The 19,074-nt window shown below is 35.3% G+C and overlaps 1 protein-coding gene across 3 annotated transcripts in view; it reads left to right on the forward strand.

Annotated features, from left to right (window-relative positions):
* Nucleotides 1-19,074, forward strand: part of LOC150084874 (SPARC-related modular calcium-binding protein 1-like) — a 250,366-nt gene that overhangs the window by 115,577 nt on the left and 115,715 nt on the right. For all 3 annotated transcript variants that reach the window (XM_090375607.1, XM_090375609.1, XM_090375608.1), the window contains exons 4-5: nt 1,274-1,375; nt 18,204-18,455. In XM_090375607.1, the coding sequence (XP_090231733.1) occupies nt 1,274-1,375; nt 18,204-18,455 (354 nt within the window). The remainder of the gene's footprint in view (nt 1-1,273; nt 1,376-18,203; nt 18,456-19,074) is intronic.

Consider the following 19,074-nt stretch of genomic DNA (forward strand, 5'->3'; position numbering starts at 1 on the left):
CATGACAATCGCTCGGGTTAAGAACATAATTCAGTAAAAAAAAAAAAAAAAAAAAAAAAAAACTGTCATATTAAGGCCACGCAAAAATTATTATAATATTTATTATTATAATAATAATAATAAATTATTAAATTATTATTATAATACACACATCTACATGTGTGTACTATCTGTAAATTGCTTGTTTTCTCTGGTAGGCTTGTCTGCCTGTTTTGCTGGACGAAAAACCAGAATTTCCTTGGTCAGAAAATCGTGCTATCTTCGCTGACTAGACTGACTAACTCAGCCATAGAAAAAAAGGCCATAAAATTTCCTCGCGTCATTTGACAAGCTTTTCTACCCGGTATGGAGAGGACAATGATTGTAGCCACTGTGTGCCCGTGATGACAGCGCACTTTCCTTACACTCCATTGGGAAGACAACCTGAGTTTCCCCATCCAATGAAAGATTGTCTTATACGGACTTTTGTTTGCCCTAGCTTACTACATGAAATATGCGCAAGCACTATAGAAGCTTATATACATTGCCTGCATACCAGCGACAGATGGCTATAAATTGCCATTGAGCCTTAACACTGCCAGTAACACTGAAAAAAATACCGATTATTGATTTGTATTTATAACCGATGTTATAAATGATTAAATGTAATGTAGTTGTGTTCGTAACTTAACAGAACGAAGGAAGCGACATTTCACTCACAAACTGGATCTCATAGCAAATAACCCATACCTTCTTACAGCGATGTTTTGGAACTCTTTTCTCCTGTTCGTAGGACGACTACTGGCTTCTGGAAAAATGGAATACCAGAAAAATACTGGATCCAGTTTCTAGTTCGAGTATTTTTGTTAGTGTTTATTCTCAATAAATAAGTATTTAATTTATTTAAATTAAAAATAAAATAAAAACAAACCTTTTCCTCATTATCACACGATGGTAAACTTGAAATTAAACGGTCATACAAATCTAAATCTTTACAAATACAATTCTAAATAGTCCTGCAAATATTTACAAATACAAATCTAAATAGTCATGCAAATCTAAAGTCATACAAATCTAAATCAAACAAATCTTTAAATATTGTGAAAATTTTCAATTTGCTAACGAAAAAAAATTTTTTTTTGTTAGAACATTGAAGCATTAGTTCAATCACTAGCGGCTGCTACTGGAGTATACACGGACACAATAGAATACTCGTATCTATTTAAAGATATTATATTGGCATCTTTATTGTTTCTCCATCTATATATAGCCAATATTTTATTGTCTTCCGCAGGTTGTACAAGCAACGAGAGATCAACGTTCAATAAAAATCTCATCGATATCTTCAGCTCCGAGTACAAAAGGGTACCTCATGTCACTACGCCAAGTGTGTTTGGTGAGTTTCTTTTGTATAATCGTAAATCGATTGTCCTAACATATATTGTCTCTTCGTGATTAATCCAATTTAGGAACGAGTTTTTCGATTGTCATTTCTCCAAGAACATCCTGTATCTTTTTTTTTTTTAGGAGAACGAGGACCGCGACCGAAATGGACTTTTATATCTCTTTACCCTTTCTAAGGCATAAATGATTTATTAAAATAGCAGTGAGCTTGAAAGCATTAAGTGATAATGAAGCAGTAAAGAGAGACACGAAAAAAGCGAAGATTAATATCTGTCATTCTTCGCTATATAATTACATGTCAACAGCTGATTAATTGATTAAAAGAGAAAATGAGTGATGAGGAAAAGGGGAACTTTTCGCCCACACAAGCACACCTCTCACAATCATGACGTCTGAATACAGGTTTGTGAAATGAGCTTCAACGTCATCTGCAGACAGCCACCAATGCCGGTTGAATCAATGCAATGCAATGCAATGCCAAAGTCTAAGCATTTTCTGCAAGACGATTGTTTTAAAGTATATAATTTTGGTCTCTTAGATTATTTAAATAAATCGTCTTATTTAGGAATGGCTACAGAAATTACTATAGGTATACTCTGCGACGAAAACAAAATTGTAATAATAAGCGAGAATATAAATAAATCCTAATCCTGTGATGAACGATACCATAAACCATTTAGCTCAGCAAGAGTGTATCACACAATAAAACGTGGTACACAAGTTAAGAGTACAGCTTAGGCTGTAATCAACTTGCTTCAACCAAGTTTCGAAGGAAGACCTGAAATACTGGTTTCATTGCCGGCTATGCAATCAGGTTTGCTTTTACTTCGCCTTGTATCTTATAGACAATGTTTGTTGATCTCAACCGTCTTCAATTTTTTCTTACTCACTTTCGGGTTTTAAGTAAACACCAAGTCATGAAGGAAAACACCATTTATTAGAGTGATAAGCGCACTTCCTCCTTAGAGTACAAACATGTTAACTATACAGGCCAATTTTTTGCGTATGAAAATAGCATTTGACAAAAAAAAGTTATCTGCATTTTATTTGCTTGCTTCTGTATTCCTTTCATAAGAAACAGTTTATCTCTTTTTGGAAAACAAAGTTGTAAATTTCTGAGTAAGTTCGGTATGTAATTCTTGATTGCTGGGAAATCATCGTGACGAGAATAACTAAGTTACTTTCTGAATCTCAAATAGTTCTAGTTAATCTATTACAGATTTTGTATCGTTCTCGAATATATGTTTGTTTACGATATTGGCTTCAGTTTTGCATCTACGAAGATAAATCATATACTATTCGAAAAGTCTCACTAGGAATCGAGTTTACGATATTAACCAGGATTTAATGAGTTAGTTTTTAAATACGACATTAAGTAATTGATGCGTTTACGCAAACGACTAACTGATATTGTAAATCAGGTATAAGTACGATAACGGTTGAACCAGTAGTGGAACAGATAAAGAGTTCCATGTATTTTTATTACTTTAGGTATACGTAATCAAACTCAGACGTACGCTTGTTTTTTCCTTTCCTAACTACTGATTGTTTTTACAGAACGAATTCAACGAAAAATTGAACGAAGTGATATAAATAAGAAAGCATGTTGCCAGAAAGGGAATTTACCGATTAAATCTTATTTTTGACCTTTATAACACTCTTCAAGGCATTTTGTGATCCACTTGGATCACAGACAAGTCGATCACAGAATCCAGCAAACCTCCCGCAACTTTGCATATGTGCTACAGAAGTATCAAAATTTGTAATCGTTTATGCTAACTCTTAACGTTCATAACATGCATTCTCACAAATATCTTTGAATACAGTGACAAGTATCTTTGAATATGAATTTTCAAAAATATTCGTTACCGAATTAAATCATCAAGTCCCTATTTCAGGAGTAGGCATTTATTACTGAATGATAAATACAAAGTAGGTTCAGACCTCCATCAAGGAAAAGCTACAACGAAAATATTGTCTTATAATTAATAGGAGTAATATTAATTAATTGTGGGGTCAATATTATATTATAATATTGGCCTGACGTATAAGTTTGGTATAAGTTCCGAAGTTGCCTCGAGTTTTTAATGGATAACGCATTTGCCTAATGGTTGATGTTATCCGATTAAAAACGATATTAGTTACTTTTGGTTGACTACGTGGAGAGTGGTATTCGTTTCTAAAGAGCACAAGCACTAGCGCTGTCATCGTCACTGGAGAAACCACAACGTACCCTGACGGTAGACTGCAAAAGTTAACCCAGAGAAACATTATTTTAGAAGTTTGGGAAATATTGACTATCAAGAGGTTTTATGAAGTAATGCATTCTAGCGAAAAATATTTGCTAATAATCGATATAAACTAAAATGTATGCACAAAGTACTGCTAATTCTTATTTTTGAAATAACTGTATTCTTTTATTGATTAACAATAATTACTCATATCTTTAATTTAGTAATAAAATATATTTTTTGAAAATTTCCGTTTATTAAAAGATATCTGAGAATGTGTGCTAATAAATGTCAGAAGTTAGTGCTCTAGTTATAAATTTAGTATTCTTTTTTAAAAAATATACGCATGGCAGTACTTGACTGTTCCGTTTAGGCTCCGCCACGACCAATAAGTCAGAAGTTTACAATTAATAATTTCGTCAATGGATACAATCTTTGATCGTATTTAGCAGTCACGGGTACTTGAACCACGGTGCACTCAAACGCGTATGCTACCGCACTCACGAGCTTGTCTACGTCGGGTCGACTGTAGACTAGATTAGGTTAACCTGTTTTATTTATTAACTTATATAAAAATCGTCTACTTTATTCGAGTTAATATATACGAATTACTTTATGAAGAAATATTTAAAACTAAAAAAAATAACAAAACCTTATTCATTTCTATACACATTTCCTTATTTATAATATTTTATTTTCACTGATCTCACACACTCATTTCTGCAATTAGTGTCAAATTGTGTTTTCAAACTTCTAGGAAATTAGAGAAGAAATTAGCGTTTCATGATTCGCTTCACTATCTTGCACATTATGGTTATCAGAAATATCGGCTGAATAATTAAAACATTACTCGCATTTAGCTGAAGTCCTGGTTACAGCTCTCGTGCAATATTGGTAATCTTTTATCAGAACGGAAAATCGTTACTTTCGCTACCTCGATTTCGTAATTAAATAATATCTACTTGCTTGTGGCACTGCTTTTGGCGAATTTCTTACTGGATACTTACATTGCATTAATTACCGAATGTTCCATCAGATTTGCTGCTGTTCATTCCATTTATTTTAGTGACTTATTTAATCTAATGACAAATTCCTTTGGCTATTTTTTTAAAAATTAATACTGTCGCTCATTGGGCAAAACCTTTCTGTTATATGGCTTCGATAAAACAACCGACTCATTCCCGATATCCTTCCTGTTATCAGCTTGGAAAATGCAGTCGTTATAAAAGCTAGGTAACAGAATATAAATTATCAGTTACATTTTTCTGCGGCAAAGCTAATGGCATAATTGAGCAATTATGCCGTTAGCTTTGCCCTTAATTCTATTAAAGTGAGCTCTATTAAAGTAAAAAAAATTGAGAGTGGAGCGGGGGCGTTGAAGAGAAGTGAAACACCCGAACGATTAATGCTAATAAAAATGTTCATCGATGTTTGCTAAATAATTTGACTCAGCTGCCTCGGACCTGGACATTGTGTAGTAGGCCGAGACTACTGCCATCTGCTATACATTAAAGAAAAGAGGAATTGTAAGCGCTTCGAGAGCCAGAAAGGGGGCCTCCCTTTCTGGCTCTCGAAGCGCTTAGTGACTTGTTCTTCCTATTTGTTCATTAGTTCTTATTTTTGTTGTTGTTGTAGTAGGGTTTTAGGAGCATCAGCGAATAAGGCGCTCCAGGTAATATTGTCTGTAAATTGCGTCTGTTTTGTGGTCGATTTTCTGTTTGCTGGACGAAAATCCCGAGTTTTCGGGAGAAAAAAAAAAAACCACGCTACCCTCGCCTGAGACGGACTAACTCAGCTACGTTGTGAAAAAGACCAATAGAATTCCTCGCGTCTTAGATGGGATTCCAACTCAAGTCTTTTCCACCCGGTGTGGGGAGAAAGGCGATCCTCGAGGGCACTTATTTTTGTAGAAGAAAGCGACATGCATAGTTAAGAGTGGTGGGGAGAGTTAATGAAAGCAATGGTGAAAGTATTCGTGTAAAATGCACAATTTTAGATAACTCTATAACTAAAAAACAAATCAGTTTAATGTTATTTGGTAGGCAGTCCTTTGTAGGCATAGACGTAGAAAAAAAAAAAGTGTTTAGTGGGCTTAACTCAAAATCTGATGAAGCGCGCCCCTGATTTCCAGCTGTTTGTTTATATTTGAAATTCCTATCACAGAACTTACAGTTTCAGTTATTTTCAATAAATGCAGACGCATCAAAGACCATGAGGTGTCAGCATATTGTATCTGTAAGTGTTACACCGTGGCCAAGTTAATCGTTTCTTGCGTGAGCTGCATAATTTCTTCTCTCTCTTGGAAATTTCGATTTTTCGTCCAACGCAAATAAAGCACACTCAAATATAGAAACAATATACTGCCGCCTCAGGGCCTTAACATCTCCGGATCTTTAGATATGCCGACTATACTTACTTTTGCACGAGTATTGGGACCAGCGAAAAATGTTAGGAAATATTGGGCGTTGGCTTACATCTTGTTAAACGAATGATTAATGATAAGCACTGTAGCCATATATTCAACATTGATAACTAGTTATGGCCAGTATACAGATGCTATATTTCGTAAACAAATTGAATTGATTGAGGAATCGATTGAGGAATTTTTCAATATTGATGAGATATCTCTAATATTTCACGGATGAAAAAAAAAATTTGAAATCGTTTTTCTTCATCAAATAGAAGTTTGAAAAACAAAAAATGTGCTGGTTATTTCTTAGGTTACGAAAAGAAAGGAACTATCACTGCATCAGGATCATTGATATAACTATGACACATCAGATGAAAATTCGGACTCTGCCACTGCGCGTTAATTCTTCCGATTAAATAAGATAAAAAGGTGATCTTTAAGGTAAGGGCTAATTGATCACTGTCAAATATTGTTTCTACGAGACTTCAGAAATGACAATTAATTTTTATTACTCTTCTGAAGAAGTGTAATGAAAAAAAAAAAGGGTGTAAATCAGATTTTCTCATTGTGTTATTCGAAATAATTAAATTATGTTGAAATTAAAATCAAAGCACTCTATATACACTACTATATTTGAAACCTCCTATAGTTGATTACCCTTTGACCAAAAGCGATTTTATTACATCCGGTCTATAATTGTCTTTTCTTAATATGAATCTTTGTGTCCTCGTTTGCGTCATTCTAGAAATATGTCTGGAAATTAGACAGAAAGAAGCCTGCAACATATTTAAGATATTTATCAAATCACATACAGTCTGAAATATTTCATTTTTACCCTGAAAGAGATCGCCACTTTCGAGATGATAACTCGACTGACCGTGGCGTTAGACTTTTCCTGAGTGGTTTGAGAAACATGAGGATGGATTCAGTCAACTTCTCCGCCCCCAAGTCTACAGATCTGAATTCCACTGAAAATTTGGGGCGCTTATTAGAACGTTACAGCACGCAGTCCGCTACCCTTATCACTGAAGGAAGAAGCGCCACTATCATCACTATGTCAGTGTAATTAAAGTCGATACCTAGATTATTCTTTGAGTCCATGCCTTAAATTTAAACTGTATTCAGAGGTACGTAAAGCTCTACAAAATACAGTACTGAGATTTGGTTTCTAAGACTTTGGTGAGGTATTACTTACGCACGTAATACTTGTAGGATCATAGCGAAAATTGAAAAGTACTATTACTAGTACTATTTTTATTAATACTACTAGTAGTATATTTCTATTAATAGTAGTAGTAATAGTACTATTAATAGAAATATATGAAACACGGTTCGTGTATTTCTATTAATTTTTTATTATAAAAAAATTAAAAACTGACATTCTTTGCTGAGATTAATGGCGTGGTCTTCATGCAAAACAAATGAAATTTGTATTTTCAATCAGTGCAACTGCCCTAACACCCTGTTAATAAAAAAAAATGCATGGAGAGCGAAATAGTTGTGTGTTGTCACATTTTGTCGCTTCTTTCTGAGATTGGTTTCAGAGCTTTTTTTATGACAACAAAGTAGTAACCAGCATTATTTTACGAAATTAAGGAGTTGTCAATGCATAGAAGGCCACCCCCCAGAAAGCTTATTTCTAGCTCACGGAAGATGTAAAAACTACATTTCCTGTAACACGCAGTGGTCCACCAAACTTAAAAAATTAGGTGAGCTTTAGCAGCAAATAATGCTTCTTTTTGTAATTTGCTACTCCTTGAATAGAAACTGCCATGACTAAGCATAAAGAATGTAAATCCAAAATCAGATATTTACCTGTCTTCAGTTCTGAACCGTTTATTGGCTTATATCACAAAAGCTATCAGAGTGAAGTAAAAGTCCACCATTTGAGGATGAACCAAGTAAACCCTGTTGTTACTATGTGACAGTATGTTTGAACTTAAAACTATATACACTACGATTAACTTTGAACCTTCTTGCAAATTGTAAATAAACTTTATCAATATTCTATAAATATAAATATTTCTTGTCATCTGTGCTGGAATCAATAACTTTAATCTATGATTTATGTTTAATTATCAGTTCTGAATCTTCCCATAGTATGGTAGTCGCCCTCCGTCAAAAGCTATTCAGGGATGATGCTTCTGTAGATAAAGTGATTTAATAATAAAATTCCAAAAAAAAGGGTTTAGGGCTGAAAGCCACAGACTACGGGAAATTTACTAGACGAGCAAGTTAGTGCAAAGCATCGTTTTAATTCGTAGTAAATCACCGAAGTAGGTGAAATGGCAGTTTTTGTTACATCTCATATTGTGAATACCTTCACAACGAGTTGCCTGTTATTGCGCGAATAAGCAGCGCGTCCCCAGTAGACAAGACTAATGTTACTTATTCTTCGAAGTATCCGCCGTGGTATATTGGGGAAGCGTTGCTTATTCGAGGTAGTGCAATAACAGGCAACTCGTTGTGAAGGCGTTCACAATATGAGATTTAACAAAAACGATACCATACAAATTGTACTTCTGTGATTTACTAAAAACTAAAATGATGCTTTGCACTAACTTGTTCGTCTAATAATAATACCGTATTACAAGTACGAACCTCAGACCGTACCCACAAAGAGCCTACAAAACTCTATCCACAAGTTGTAATGGGCCCTCTTGGGTAGCACAGTTGGTAAAATTGCCGTCCTCCTCACACCCTGAGTTCGAATCCGTCAATGACTCGAGGAATTTTTAAGGGCCTTTTTCACAACTTGGCCGGTTAGTCCGTCTCAAGCGAGAGAGCATGGTCTCTTGTCTCGGAAACTTGGGTTTTTCGTCCAGCCGAACATACGCAATTTATAGATATATTATATACAGCGCAATATGGCCTGAGTTGATCATGTGCCTAAAATCCTACAACAACCAACAAGCTGTAATGGGCCCGCGCTATAAGAACGGACAAGATGAAACAGCACAACAGACCGGACGCAACCTTCACTGACAAGAAGGAATATACTACCTACCTGATCAACATCATCATGTCTTCGAGCTATGTGTCCTGCCCAAGACCATTTTAGTTCTTTAGTTTTGATAAGAATGTCCTTTACTTGAGTTTGCTGCCTAATTCATGTATTTCTCTTCTTATCTAACAGTCTGATTCCCAATATAATTCGTTCCATTCTTCGCCGTGTAGTTCTCAGCTTCTCTTCCATTCTTTTGGTGAGTGCCCAAGTTTCACTTCTATAAGTCATCGTGGGGAGTATACATTGGTTCATTATTTTGCGTTTCAGACAAACTGGGATATTTCTCTTCAGTATGTGACTATATTTGCTGAATGCTATCCATCCAAAATTTATTCTTCTCTTGACTTCCAGCCATTTATCATTATTACAGCTAAGAACTTGTCCCAGATAAGTATATGACCCCACCTTTTCAATTACTGCTCCTTCAATCATTATTTCCCTTTCCGTGGCATACTTGTTCATCATTACTTTTGTTTTAGCCATATTCATCTTTAGTCCAAAATTCTTACTAACTGTACATAACTGATTAAGATTTTCCTCTAATTCTTTGGGATCGTGGCTTATGACCACAATGTCATCTGCAAATCGTAAATGGTTTAGGTACTCTCCGTTCACACTGACTCCTTTCTGTGACCAGTCTAATCGTCTGAAAGCTTTCTCAAGGGCAGCAGTAAACAGCTTCGGAGATAGTATGTCTCCTTGTCGAACTCCTTTCTCGATTTTAAATTTCCTACTGTCTTTGTCTAGTCTAATAAAGGAGGTAGCACTCTCATATATTTTCTTCAAAATCATAATATGTGGGTATCTATGCCTTGTCTTTGCAGTGCCCGAAACATTGCCTTATGCTGTATGGAGTCAAATGCCAGGCATAATGGTGTTTTATATTCATTTGCTTTCTCCATTAGCTGTGATATTACGTGAAGGTGATCCAGTTGAGAATCCTGTCATAAAGCCAGCTTTCTCTTTCGGTTGATTCTCATCAAGTATTCTTTTTAATCTGTTAGTAATGACCTTTGTGAACAACTTGTAGAAGTGGGATAACAAGCTAATTGGTTTATAATTTCCAATTTCTGATTTATCTCCTTTCTTATGCAGCAAAACTATGATTGCATTGTTCCACTCCTTAGGCGTCACACCTTTTCTAATGCACTTTGTGAAGAGCCTTGCCAGTTTTCGTGTTATGGGGGCTTAGAGGGGAACAGCTATTCTGTGTTATCAGACACTCAGTCTAAAGCACTGATGGATCCAATATCTTTCTATTACAGAAGATTTAGGAGAAGTCCGGTTGGCCTGCCTCCCTAAAATCCACTCATGCACGCCTTCTCGATGGTAAGCCCTGTTACGTCACTTAAGTGGCAACGAACGTGTAGGGTTGTTCTCTTCAAGACGGCTGGTCAGCGTGAAGAGGAAAAGACCAAACCCTCCAGCATATGACAGTACGAAGAAATGGCCCTCAGTCCCCAGCGGCTTTCACTCCCCCCCCCTCTTACGGCAGCGATGGGATCAGAGTGGAAGCAGAGGGTGCTAAAAATCTCTGGGTACGACCAGGCTGACATTCACGGAAACTGAACTTGGCCTGTTACAACGTAAGATCGCTCATCAGTGAATACAGGATATTAGAGCTGGAAAAGAAACTAGAAAATGTGAATTGGAATATCATCGATTTGGCCGAAACAAGAAGAAGAAACGAATCACTTATAAGTTTATCAAGTGGAAATCTGCTGTACGCCAATGGAAACAGTGAAAGGAGCAAAGGTGAAGTTGGCTTTCTGGTCCATAAAGATATAAAAAACATTTTGGAATTTAAAAGTACATCACTAAGGGTGTCAAGACTAATACTCAAGATTTCTAAGAGGTACAAGCTAAAGGTTATAATGATTTGTTCACCAACATCGAGCCATGATGATGAAGAGGTTGAAGAAATGTACACCGAAATTGAGGGTCTTCTAGATGAGCAGAAAATCCACTACACTGTTATTATGGAGGACTTCAGTGCTAAGGTTGGAAAAAGACAAAACAGCGAAGAAAGGGGACTATAGGAAATTTTGGAATTGGTGAAAGAAAATAAAGAGGCGAAAGACGTGGAATTTGCAGAATCTCAAGGATTGTCAGTAATGAACACTTTTTTCAAGAAAAGGGTGAACAGAAAATGGACATGGAAGAGTCCAAATGGATTAACAACTAATGAAATCGACTTCATCCTCACTAACAGAATGATGTTACCGTCCTGAATAAGGTAAATGTTGGAAGTGATCACAGAATGGTAAGATGCACACTTGATATAGATGTAGGAAAGGAAAAGAAAAAAACTGACTCGAGTAAATAATACGAAGGTCTTTGAGATAACAGAAGAGGAGAAAAAGCAGTATGTACTGGAACGTAAGAACAGTTTGAGCTTCTGCAGACTGCTCAAGACCAAGATATCGAAGAGGAATTACAACTTTCTGAAAATGATAAAGCCCAAGAAACCTATAGGGATATAGCCCAAGAATATGATAAAGCCCAAGAAACCTGATCGACATAGCGGTACCCATCACAAGCAACCTTCCAGAAAACCTACGAGGAAAAGATCAGAAAGATCACAGACTTAAGACAGAAAGTAAAAAAAAATATGACATACGGAACAAGCAGTGATCATCCCTATCACTGTGTCAATCACCAGCATGGTGCCAAAGAGCCTCCATAGAAAGTTCCTTGACCAAAACTAATAATAATAAAGTAACCGGACAGAACCAACCACCTCATGCACCAGTACCCGTAATGGAATTTAAAAAAAAAAAAAAAAAAAAAAACACAGTGAGAAGAAATTAAGATAATAAGTATAAATTCTTTGCTAAGGCAATGCTCTTGAATTGTTTTCGGTGGAGGTGGGAATATGAGTCTCATTCCATACATTTGCTTTGGAAAGAAAGCTGATGGATTCAATGTTTCATCGATGATTACGATAAAACACCCGTCATTAAACAAGTCATATCCTTCCCCATCCGAAATCGTTCATTCAGAACCGATGAAATATGAACTCATAGTCTTCTTTTGCTCTAGTGACAGCTGTTTGCGCATCTATCGGATATCGACTTCTGTTACACCTGTGAATTCATTAGGCAACGCGATTGTCGCATCATGTTAGCCTTGCTTTGTGATCTTCGTTCTTCATGCATTAGCCATTCTCCATTGTCTTGTACTATTCGAACACATGATAATTTGATAATACGTTGTTCCAGTTAACTGGAAACATGGACAAACGCAATCTTATTTCGTACTGATGGATTACTGTGATAACCAAACGATTGCTATTTTATAAAGCCTACGTTATAACGATAATGTACGATTTATGAACTAAATTAATTATACGATTTATAAAAGTGCGGGTAAAATCCTTCCCCGCCTCGTATCCTAATATTTAATATCTTAATGTTTTTCTTATTTGAATGAAATCAGATTCCTGAAGAGATATCCGCATGCAGTTTTAGCCATTAAATGGCGTATAATGGTTACAGTATTTGGCTGATGGTTAGCATAAAAATGTATGCATTATTTGGCTCCATGATTATTTCAAATAGTCTATTAATCTGTTAGGATTTTATCGTAAAACCATAAAAAGCCAAACGTAACAAAATGCATTGTATTTTAACAGTATTAATGATAAAAAGGGGAACCTTTCTCCCAGAGGAAATCGAATATTTCTAATTGGCATTGTCCAGTGGTATCTATAGGTTGCTAACGAACATAGCCAATAAGAATTTACGGTACATTTTTGACTGTAAAACGGGCAACCAACTTGACCTAATCCATTTTGAATGTGGTGTGATAGTAAGCCTTAAGGGTTGGCGCTTATATGACTGCATGACCCATAAACATTAAGGCGATAAATGGCTAATGGCCAAAAAAAAAAAAAAAAAAGGAAAACAAAAAACATGTAGATGGAAACAAGTTGTCGACGCCCTTAAGCACAAGAGGATGGTCAGAGATGTAGAGGTACACAGACAGATCGCATTTATCCAAAAGAACAAATGCGTTCTGTCTGTGTATCAGTTCATTACCGACCATTGAGATGAGACAGTTGTGCACTATGGCAACAGCTGCCCAGTCTCGCGATGTGTCAGACTTTGTCCAGCCTAACCTACGGTAGTAGAAAACAGTCAAACGCGATTATTTGCGTAAAACGGTGTCTGCGGTGGGTCAAGGATCACCGTAACTGAATCCCGGTCTTCTTTTCATCATGAGGATAGTAGGACAAGGCTGTAAAGAACATAACAAAGCCACCGACTTACCATTCTTCGTGGAGAGCTGCGGGGCAATGAAGGCAGTGTTATGGTGTAAGAGCATGTTTTATTGCAAGACACTGGCACTCCCGATACCCGTGGGCCAACTCCTGGACAATAGAGCTTGCTTCAACGTAGCTGCAAACTGTGCATATTCCATCATGGTGAGTGACCCTTTATTCTTTCCCCTTTAGACGGAACGTATAAGAGATTTTTTTTTTTTTTTTTTTTTTTACATCGCAAAATTTTGAATTTGCTGATTTCACATCGTAGTTCTGTACAACGGTTACATGGTTTTCTCATGGAAACTTCGATTTTCATCCCGCAAAAAGAAGAAAATCAATCAAAGAATAAGCAGACTATAGAGACACCATATACTCACGCCGTATGATCTTAACTACCTCAGCTCTTATTTTAAACCAATCATCGATCCCACCTATATTTATATTTCAGTATTTTGATTTTATAAATTACAGTATAGTTTTCGGCGGACTTTGCTGTCAATAATATTCACTCTAGGAGAAATACTTAAAAGGAAATTCATTTTACTGGTTCTAAATCTTCTGGATGCTATCAGTGAATATTTTGTGTATTAGTGACATTTGCTTAATCAGTACAATAATCCCTTGCAATCGCGTATTTGTACTCGCATCCAACATTTTTACAATCCGCGTTTTATTTTTAATGTTTGGCCCAGCCTCTCTAAACAAAAGAACTCGAAAGTTATTTCTCCCGCTTTCCATACATCATGTGAGAGCGGGGTGTGTGGTGGGGGAATTATAGTAAGGCATTGCAGAGAGAGAGAGAGAGAGAGAGAGAGAGAGAGAGAGAGAGAGAGAGAAGAAATTTTTTACGCTCTGTACCCTCTCATGACGCACTCAACGGAATCGTATTTTGGACTTGTTTTCGTAATGTTTTGAAGATTACTGTGCTTGTTTAAACAGTCATATTATCCTTTTTTAAAGCCTCTTAAGTTCAATAATTCCTGAAAGAAAGTGATTCATAAAGAGATCCCTCGCTAACCGCGGTCGGTTAAGGGGGATAGCTTTATAATTCTAGTGAAAGATGTCTTATTAGCGGTCACACATCGATTAAAAAATTCCGTTGATACATGTCGAAGATGTGGGAGAAAATAAAGGTCAAGGTGCAGTTCTCTTTTTGTGCATTAACAAAAAATACGGATGTCTTTTTTTGTTAATTTATTAAAATGGCATCTGTTATCCTTCAGAAGCTGCACATGATTAGTTTCAAACGTTTTGTATAATCTTGATGCCCTTTGCTCGTTAAAACAGCACTAGGCAGTTCGGATCAATGACCATATCTAAACAGAGTTAACAACCTGGGATTTTTCCAATCCTCCTTAGGAAAATAATTTGTCACCTATAAAAAATATGCCTTTTCGGTGTATTCCGAAGTCCTTCGCTTGCGATAGAACTCCGATAGTAAAGAATAATTTCAAAAAAGTAACAACACCATTTTCAAATAACGGAAATTTTCCAAATAATAAGGACGGATGCATTTTTATTAGTAGAAAATAGAATCGGCAGGTTTATCACTAGTTCTCAAGGCAGAAAAAAAAACTTACATTAAGAAGAAGAAACTGCATCAAGAAATCGAAAATATTGAACGATAGTGGATTGATCAGTGTGGTTATATTTAAAAAATATAGGAAGCCAAAATCAAATAACTGTTTCGCTACGGGATGATTCGTTATTTCATTAATGTTTCAGTAAAATGTTTTTCCAGAATATTGATTTTTACTGAAATAGAATTTCGAATTAAGAAGTGAAGTGACTGGCTTGGTAAACAAGTTGTTAATTCGGAAACAGAGCATATATTTTATTATTTTAATAGACTTGTTTAAGTCTGTTAATTAAGAAAAATAAAACTTTTGTTCTTCAGTTTAAGAGTTATTAAAAGTACATCTGTTCGGATACCTTTTACCGTTTCACATTTGCAAATATACATTTTTACTTTTTTTAAAAAAGTTTGGATTTATAAAATTAACCTCATCTTACTGCAGAAACATTATTGAGTAAAATGAGATTTAGGAATGTAGTCCATCGAAGTGGCTGAAAGATTTTTTTTTTGCAAAAGATCTTGTTTTCTGCAAATATTCAGTATAGAATGTTTGCACTGATGTAAAAATTCCTGCGTTTTGGGTAACTGCAGAACCATATAATGTCTATCAGAATTCATTAATAAAAGGAATAAAAGATAAACACAAGAATGTCTGATATTCCGTCATTATTCATATGCAGTGAACCAGTTTATGGTTTTTGAAGTACTGGAATAGCATTATACGTATTTCTTATTTAGACAAATTGACAGTTTAACACATCTAAATGAACAAAACATGACTTCGAAAAGGAAAAATTCCTCACCAAGACATTCGTCTCTTGAATTGCGACACTGTCACCGTGAATTTCCTCGGAGTTGATCTATAAATAAATAGCAGTTCCCCGTTTGCATCCGAGTTCCAACTTAAAAAATTCTTTGGAAAGTTTTTTTCTTATCTGTTGAGATTTTTCAGAACATGAGAAAAGTTGAAGCAATGTAGACTAACATATCTGGAAATTAAATACAGTATGTTGATTTGATAATTGACTTTAGTTTGTTGCTACTTAAGTTATATGATAACATTTCCACAGTATTAAATCAGCTTTTCTTAATGTCCATTTTGCGATTCTAATCGGTACTTCCAAAAATCCTATTTTTTCTCGTATGCAGATACGAGACTCTGGTGGACACAATTTCTGCATTATCTTTAATAACAGGTGCTGCTGCCGGTTCTGTTTTGCGATCAATTTTAAAAACAACGTTGGTGTTAGAGGGTTGATTAGCGTATTTTTTTAAGTTAATGTAAATAACGAGAATAACGATAAATTTCTTTTCTTTTTTTTCTTCTTCTTCTTCTTCTTCTTCTTCTTCTTATTATTATTATTATATAATAGGCCTTCCAGATAGCACAGTATTTATGAGAGTTGTCGCTCCACACCAAATGGAAAATGCTTTGCTTCGAGTGTCGTCTAGACGGCAACAAGTTTTATTGGCTTTGTTTCGCACAGTAGCCGAATTAATCGATCTCGGGCTGGGTCATCTGGTTCCTGTGTAGCAAGCAAACCGATTAAAGAATACCAGAAAGTTACATACTCAGTAACAACTCAAAAGTACATACAAATGTATTCACACAATTTTCTCCTCACTAACTGTGAGACGGTGGTGGCCGCTTGTAAATTACAACTTAATGGTCTTTGAATTCTCATGGACTAATGAAATTTTATTTGAAGCTATTTTATAATGAAAATAAAAGTGTAAAATACATTTTGAGAATGACATAAGTGGTATTTCTCAAAGAGTTATTGTTAAAAAGAGGAAACACTTCTAAATTAAGTACGTGAATTACTTTCAAGTGGAATTACTGAAAATTAGATTGCTGACATTTCCGTAGTGTGCATCTATATCTATTATTGCTCAAAAACAAAGTTTTAAACAATTATTCTTGATAAAAATACATTTCAGGAAATGAAAAATGATAAAAGCAAAATATACAAATAAAAGAAAGTACGTTAGCGCCGATCTTCAAATTTCTTATTAATGAATTTTTAAAATAACAGTGTTATGAAATTGAATCGTAATTTACTTTGCATTTTTTTTATTACGACAACTTCGTGATGAATATTTTTGCAAAATATTTTTGTCGCATATTTACTTTATCTTCTCTTCGCACAATTTATTTTCAGCCAGTATTGTGTCGTCAGATTACCCGCTACAATGCGACATTCGAAAGAGTCATCTGTTTTTAAGTTTGCAAAACACTAAGTATAAATGTGATTCCGCATCTATCTGGATATTTAGAAACGGATAGATTTCCAAAGCAAAGCGACACGTCATATTGCTAACCAGTGTTCAACGTAGTCCACTTATTTCATCGTGCAAAGATGTCAATAGTGTGGAAGCTTCTTGTGGCCTCGCTCGAAATTTACAGGTTGAATCAGCAGACAGTTTTTAACTTCATCCCTGATGCGAAACTTGTCGGCTCCAAGGTGCTCCTTTGCGCCACTCAAACACTTGAGTCCGTAACAGTGGCCTCCTGGAATTGAACACCGATAAAGCTCAGGCTTACTGTCTCCTTCCCAAAGGAATTTGATAATTTTGTTCTGTTTACTGAGCTCAGTACATCAATGGCAGCCATCTAAGATATAGTGTACAGTGTGTTCATTGTCTAACGGCACCAGGGGTTCCCCCATTTCCGCGTATTTTTCACTGTGGGTGAAGACAGTACTCTGTCAAGGCCGGAGATTTAAAAGTATATGGATCTTGTGGAGTGTAATGTCATGTGTCCATTGTTCTTTTGGCCTATTAGCTATCTAAGGTTGTAGATGCATCTTTATACTCATGCAAGTTCTACACTGATCTTCCGTGGTGCTTCAGATGATAAGCTGTACTGTACCTTATATTTCGCCAGCTCTACTGGAACGCGTATTTAAACACGCATTCCAGTAAAGATGTTAAAATCAGTATTAAGATCATTTAAATATTACATAATTAAGGTCATTGCAAATATCATTATAATAGAATTTGCGTCATTTTTATAGACGAGGCAAAATTTAAATGAAAAGGCAAAAATCCTTTCAAAGACATTGAGCTTTTTGTCCTTCAATTTAAAATTTGACTTGTCTATAGAAAATGGTTGCAAGTCATATTATATATTGTTAATATCGTCAATTACAGATGGACCAATGATCAATTAATAGCTCAATTCTAAAAAAAATTGAAAAATCATGGACTTATTCAAGCGCGAGATCTGGATTTGGTGTTTAGTGAATAAATTATCTCTGGATTACAGTTTTCAGACAAAGTAATTCGAGGTGCTTAACCATACAATTGAATGTGTATTTCATTTCCAGCGCCAAGTGCTCTCCCTGATCTGATGCTTGACACAGAGGAGAAACGAGCGATACAGTGGAAATTTGATCAGCTGGATAAAAATAGCGATGGCTTCCTGAAGAGAAAAGAAGTGAGGGACTTGCGACGAATGGCGAAGAAAATCGTAAAACCAAGACCCTGTGCTAAAACGTTTACGAAATATTGCGATTTAGACCAAGATAGGAAAATATCTCGCAGTGAGTGGACACTTTGTCTCGGAGTTGACATAAAAAGTAAGTAAATCGAGACTTTTAAGTAATATTTTACAGTTAAAAATTTCTCACATAAATAGCTAACCACACAAAAATAGGTGTACATTTTCTGAATGATTGTTCATAAAATTTTACTTTTCTAACCAATCATTCTGTAGAATTAGGTTATGATCCCCACACCAAATTTTCCAAAAAGTATCGATTAATCAGGATAATAATAATAACGATACAAATAAAATATCGTGTATTTGTTGATATTTTTATACTCTTCTGTAAATCAACAAAATATATGATATTTCTAGGTTTGTAAATCTTGTTTGACTAGAACTCCACTTGGACTCGGTTTAGCACATGTCATTATTCGAGTACAGCAATATACAAATCCGCTGCAAAATGTGTTAAATAATTTGATATTTTTAACTTTTTAGAGCATGTCAAAAATTTAAGCCACCTTTTAAAAATATTAAATTCATAAAATTATTGCTTATATTCAAAATTTAATAAGGACAAAGAAACTCATCAGTTTTTGTGTTGCAGTTTTCTTCTAATCTAATATCTACAAAAATGATTTGAACAAAAATTTAAAATAGAGTATGACTCTTAAAAATATAGCTTAACGGCATACATACTACCTTAAATT

This window comes from Mastigoproctus giganteus, chromosome 6, assembly GCF_048544385.1.
Source record: "Mastigoproctus giganteus isolate SK-2022 chromosome 6, ASM4854438v1, whole genome shotgun sequence".
Lineage (NCBI taxonomy): Eukaryota > Metazoa > Arthropoda > Arachnida > Uropygi > Thelyphonidae > Mastigoproctus > Mastigoproctus giganteus.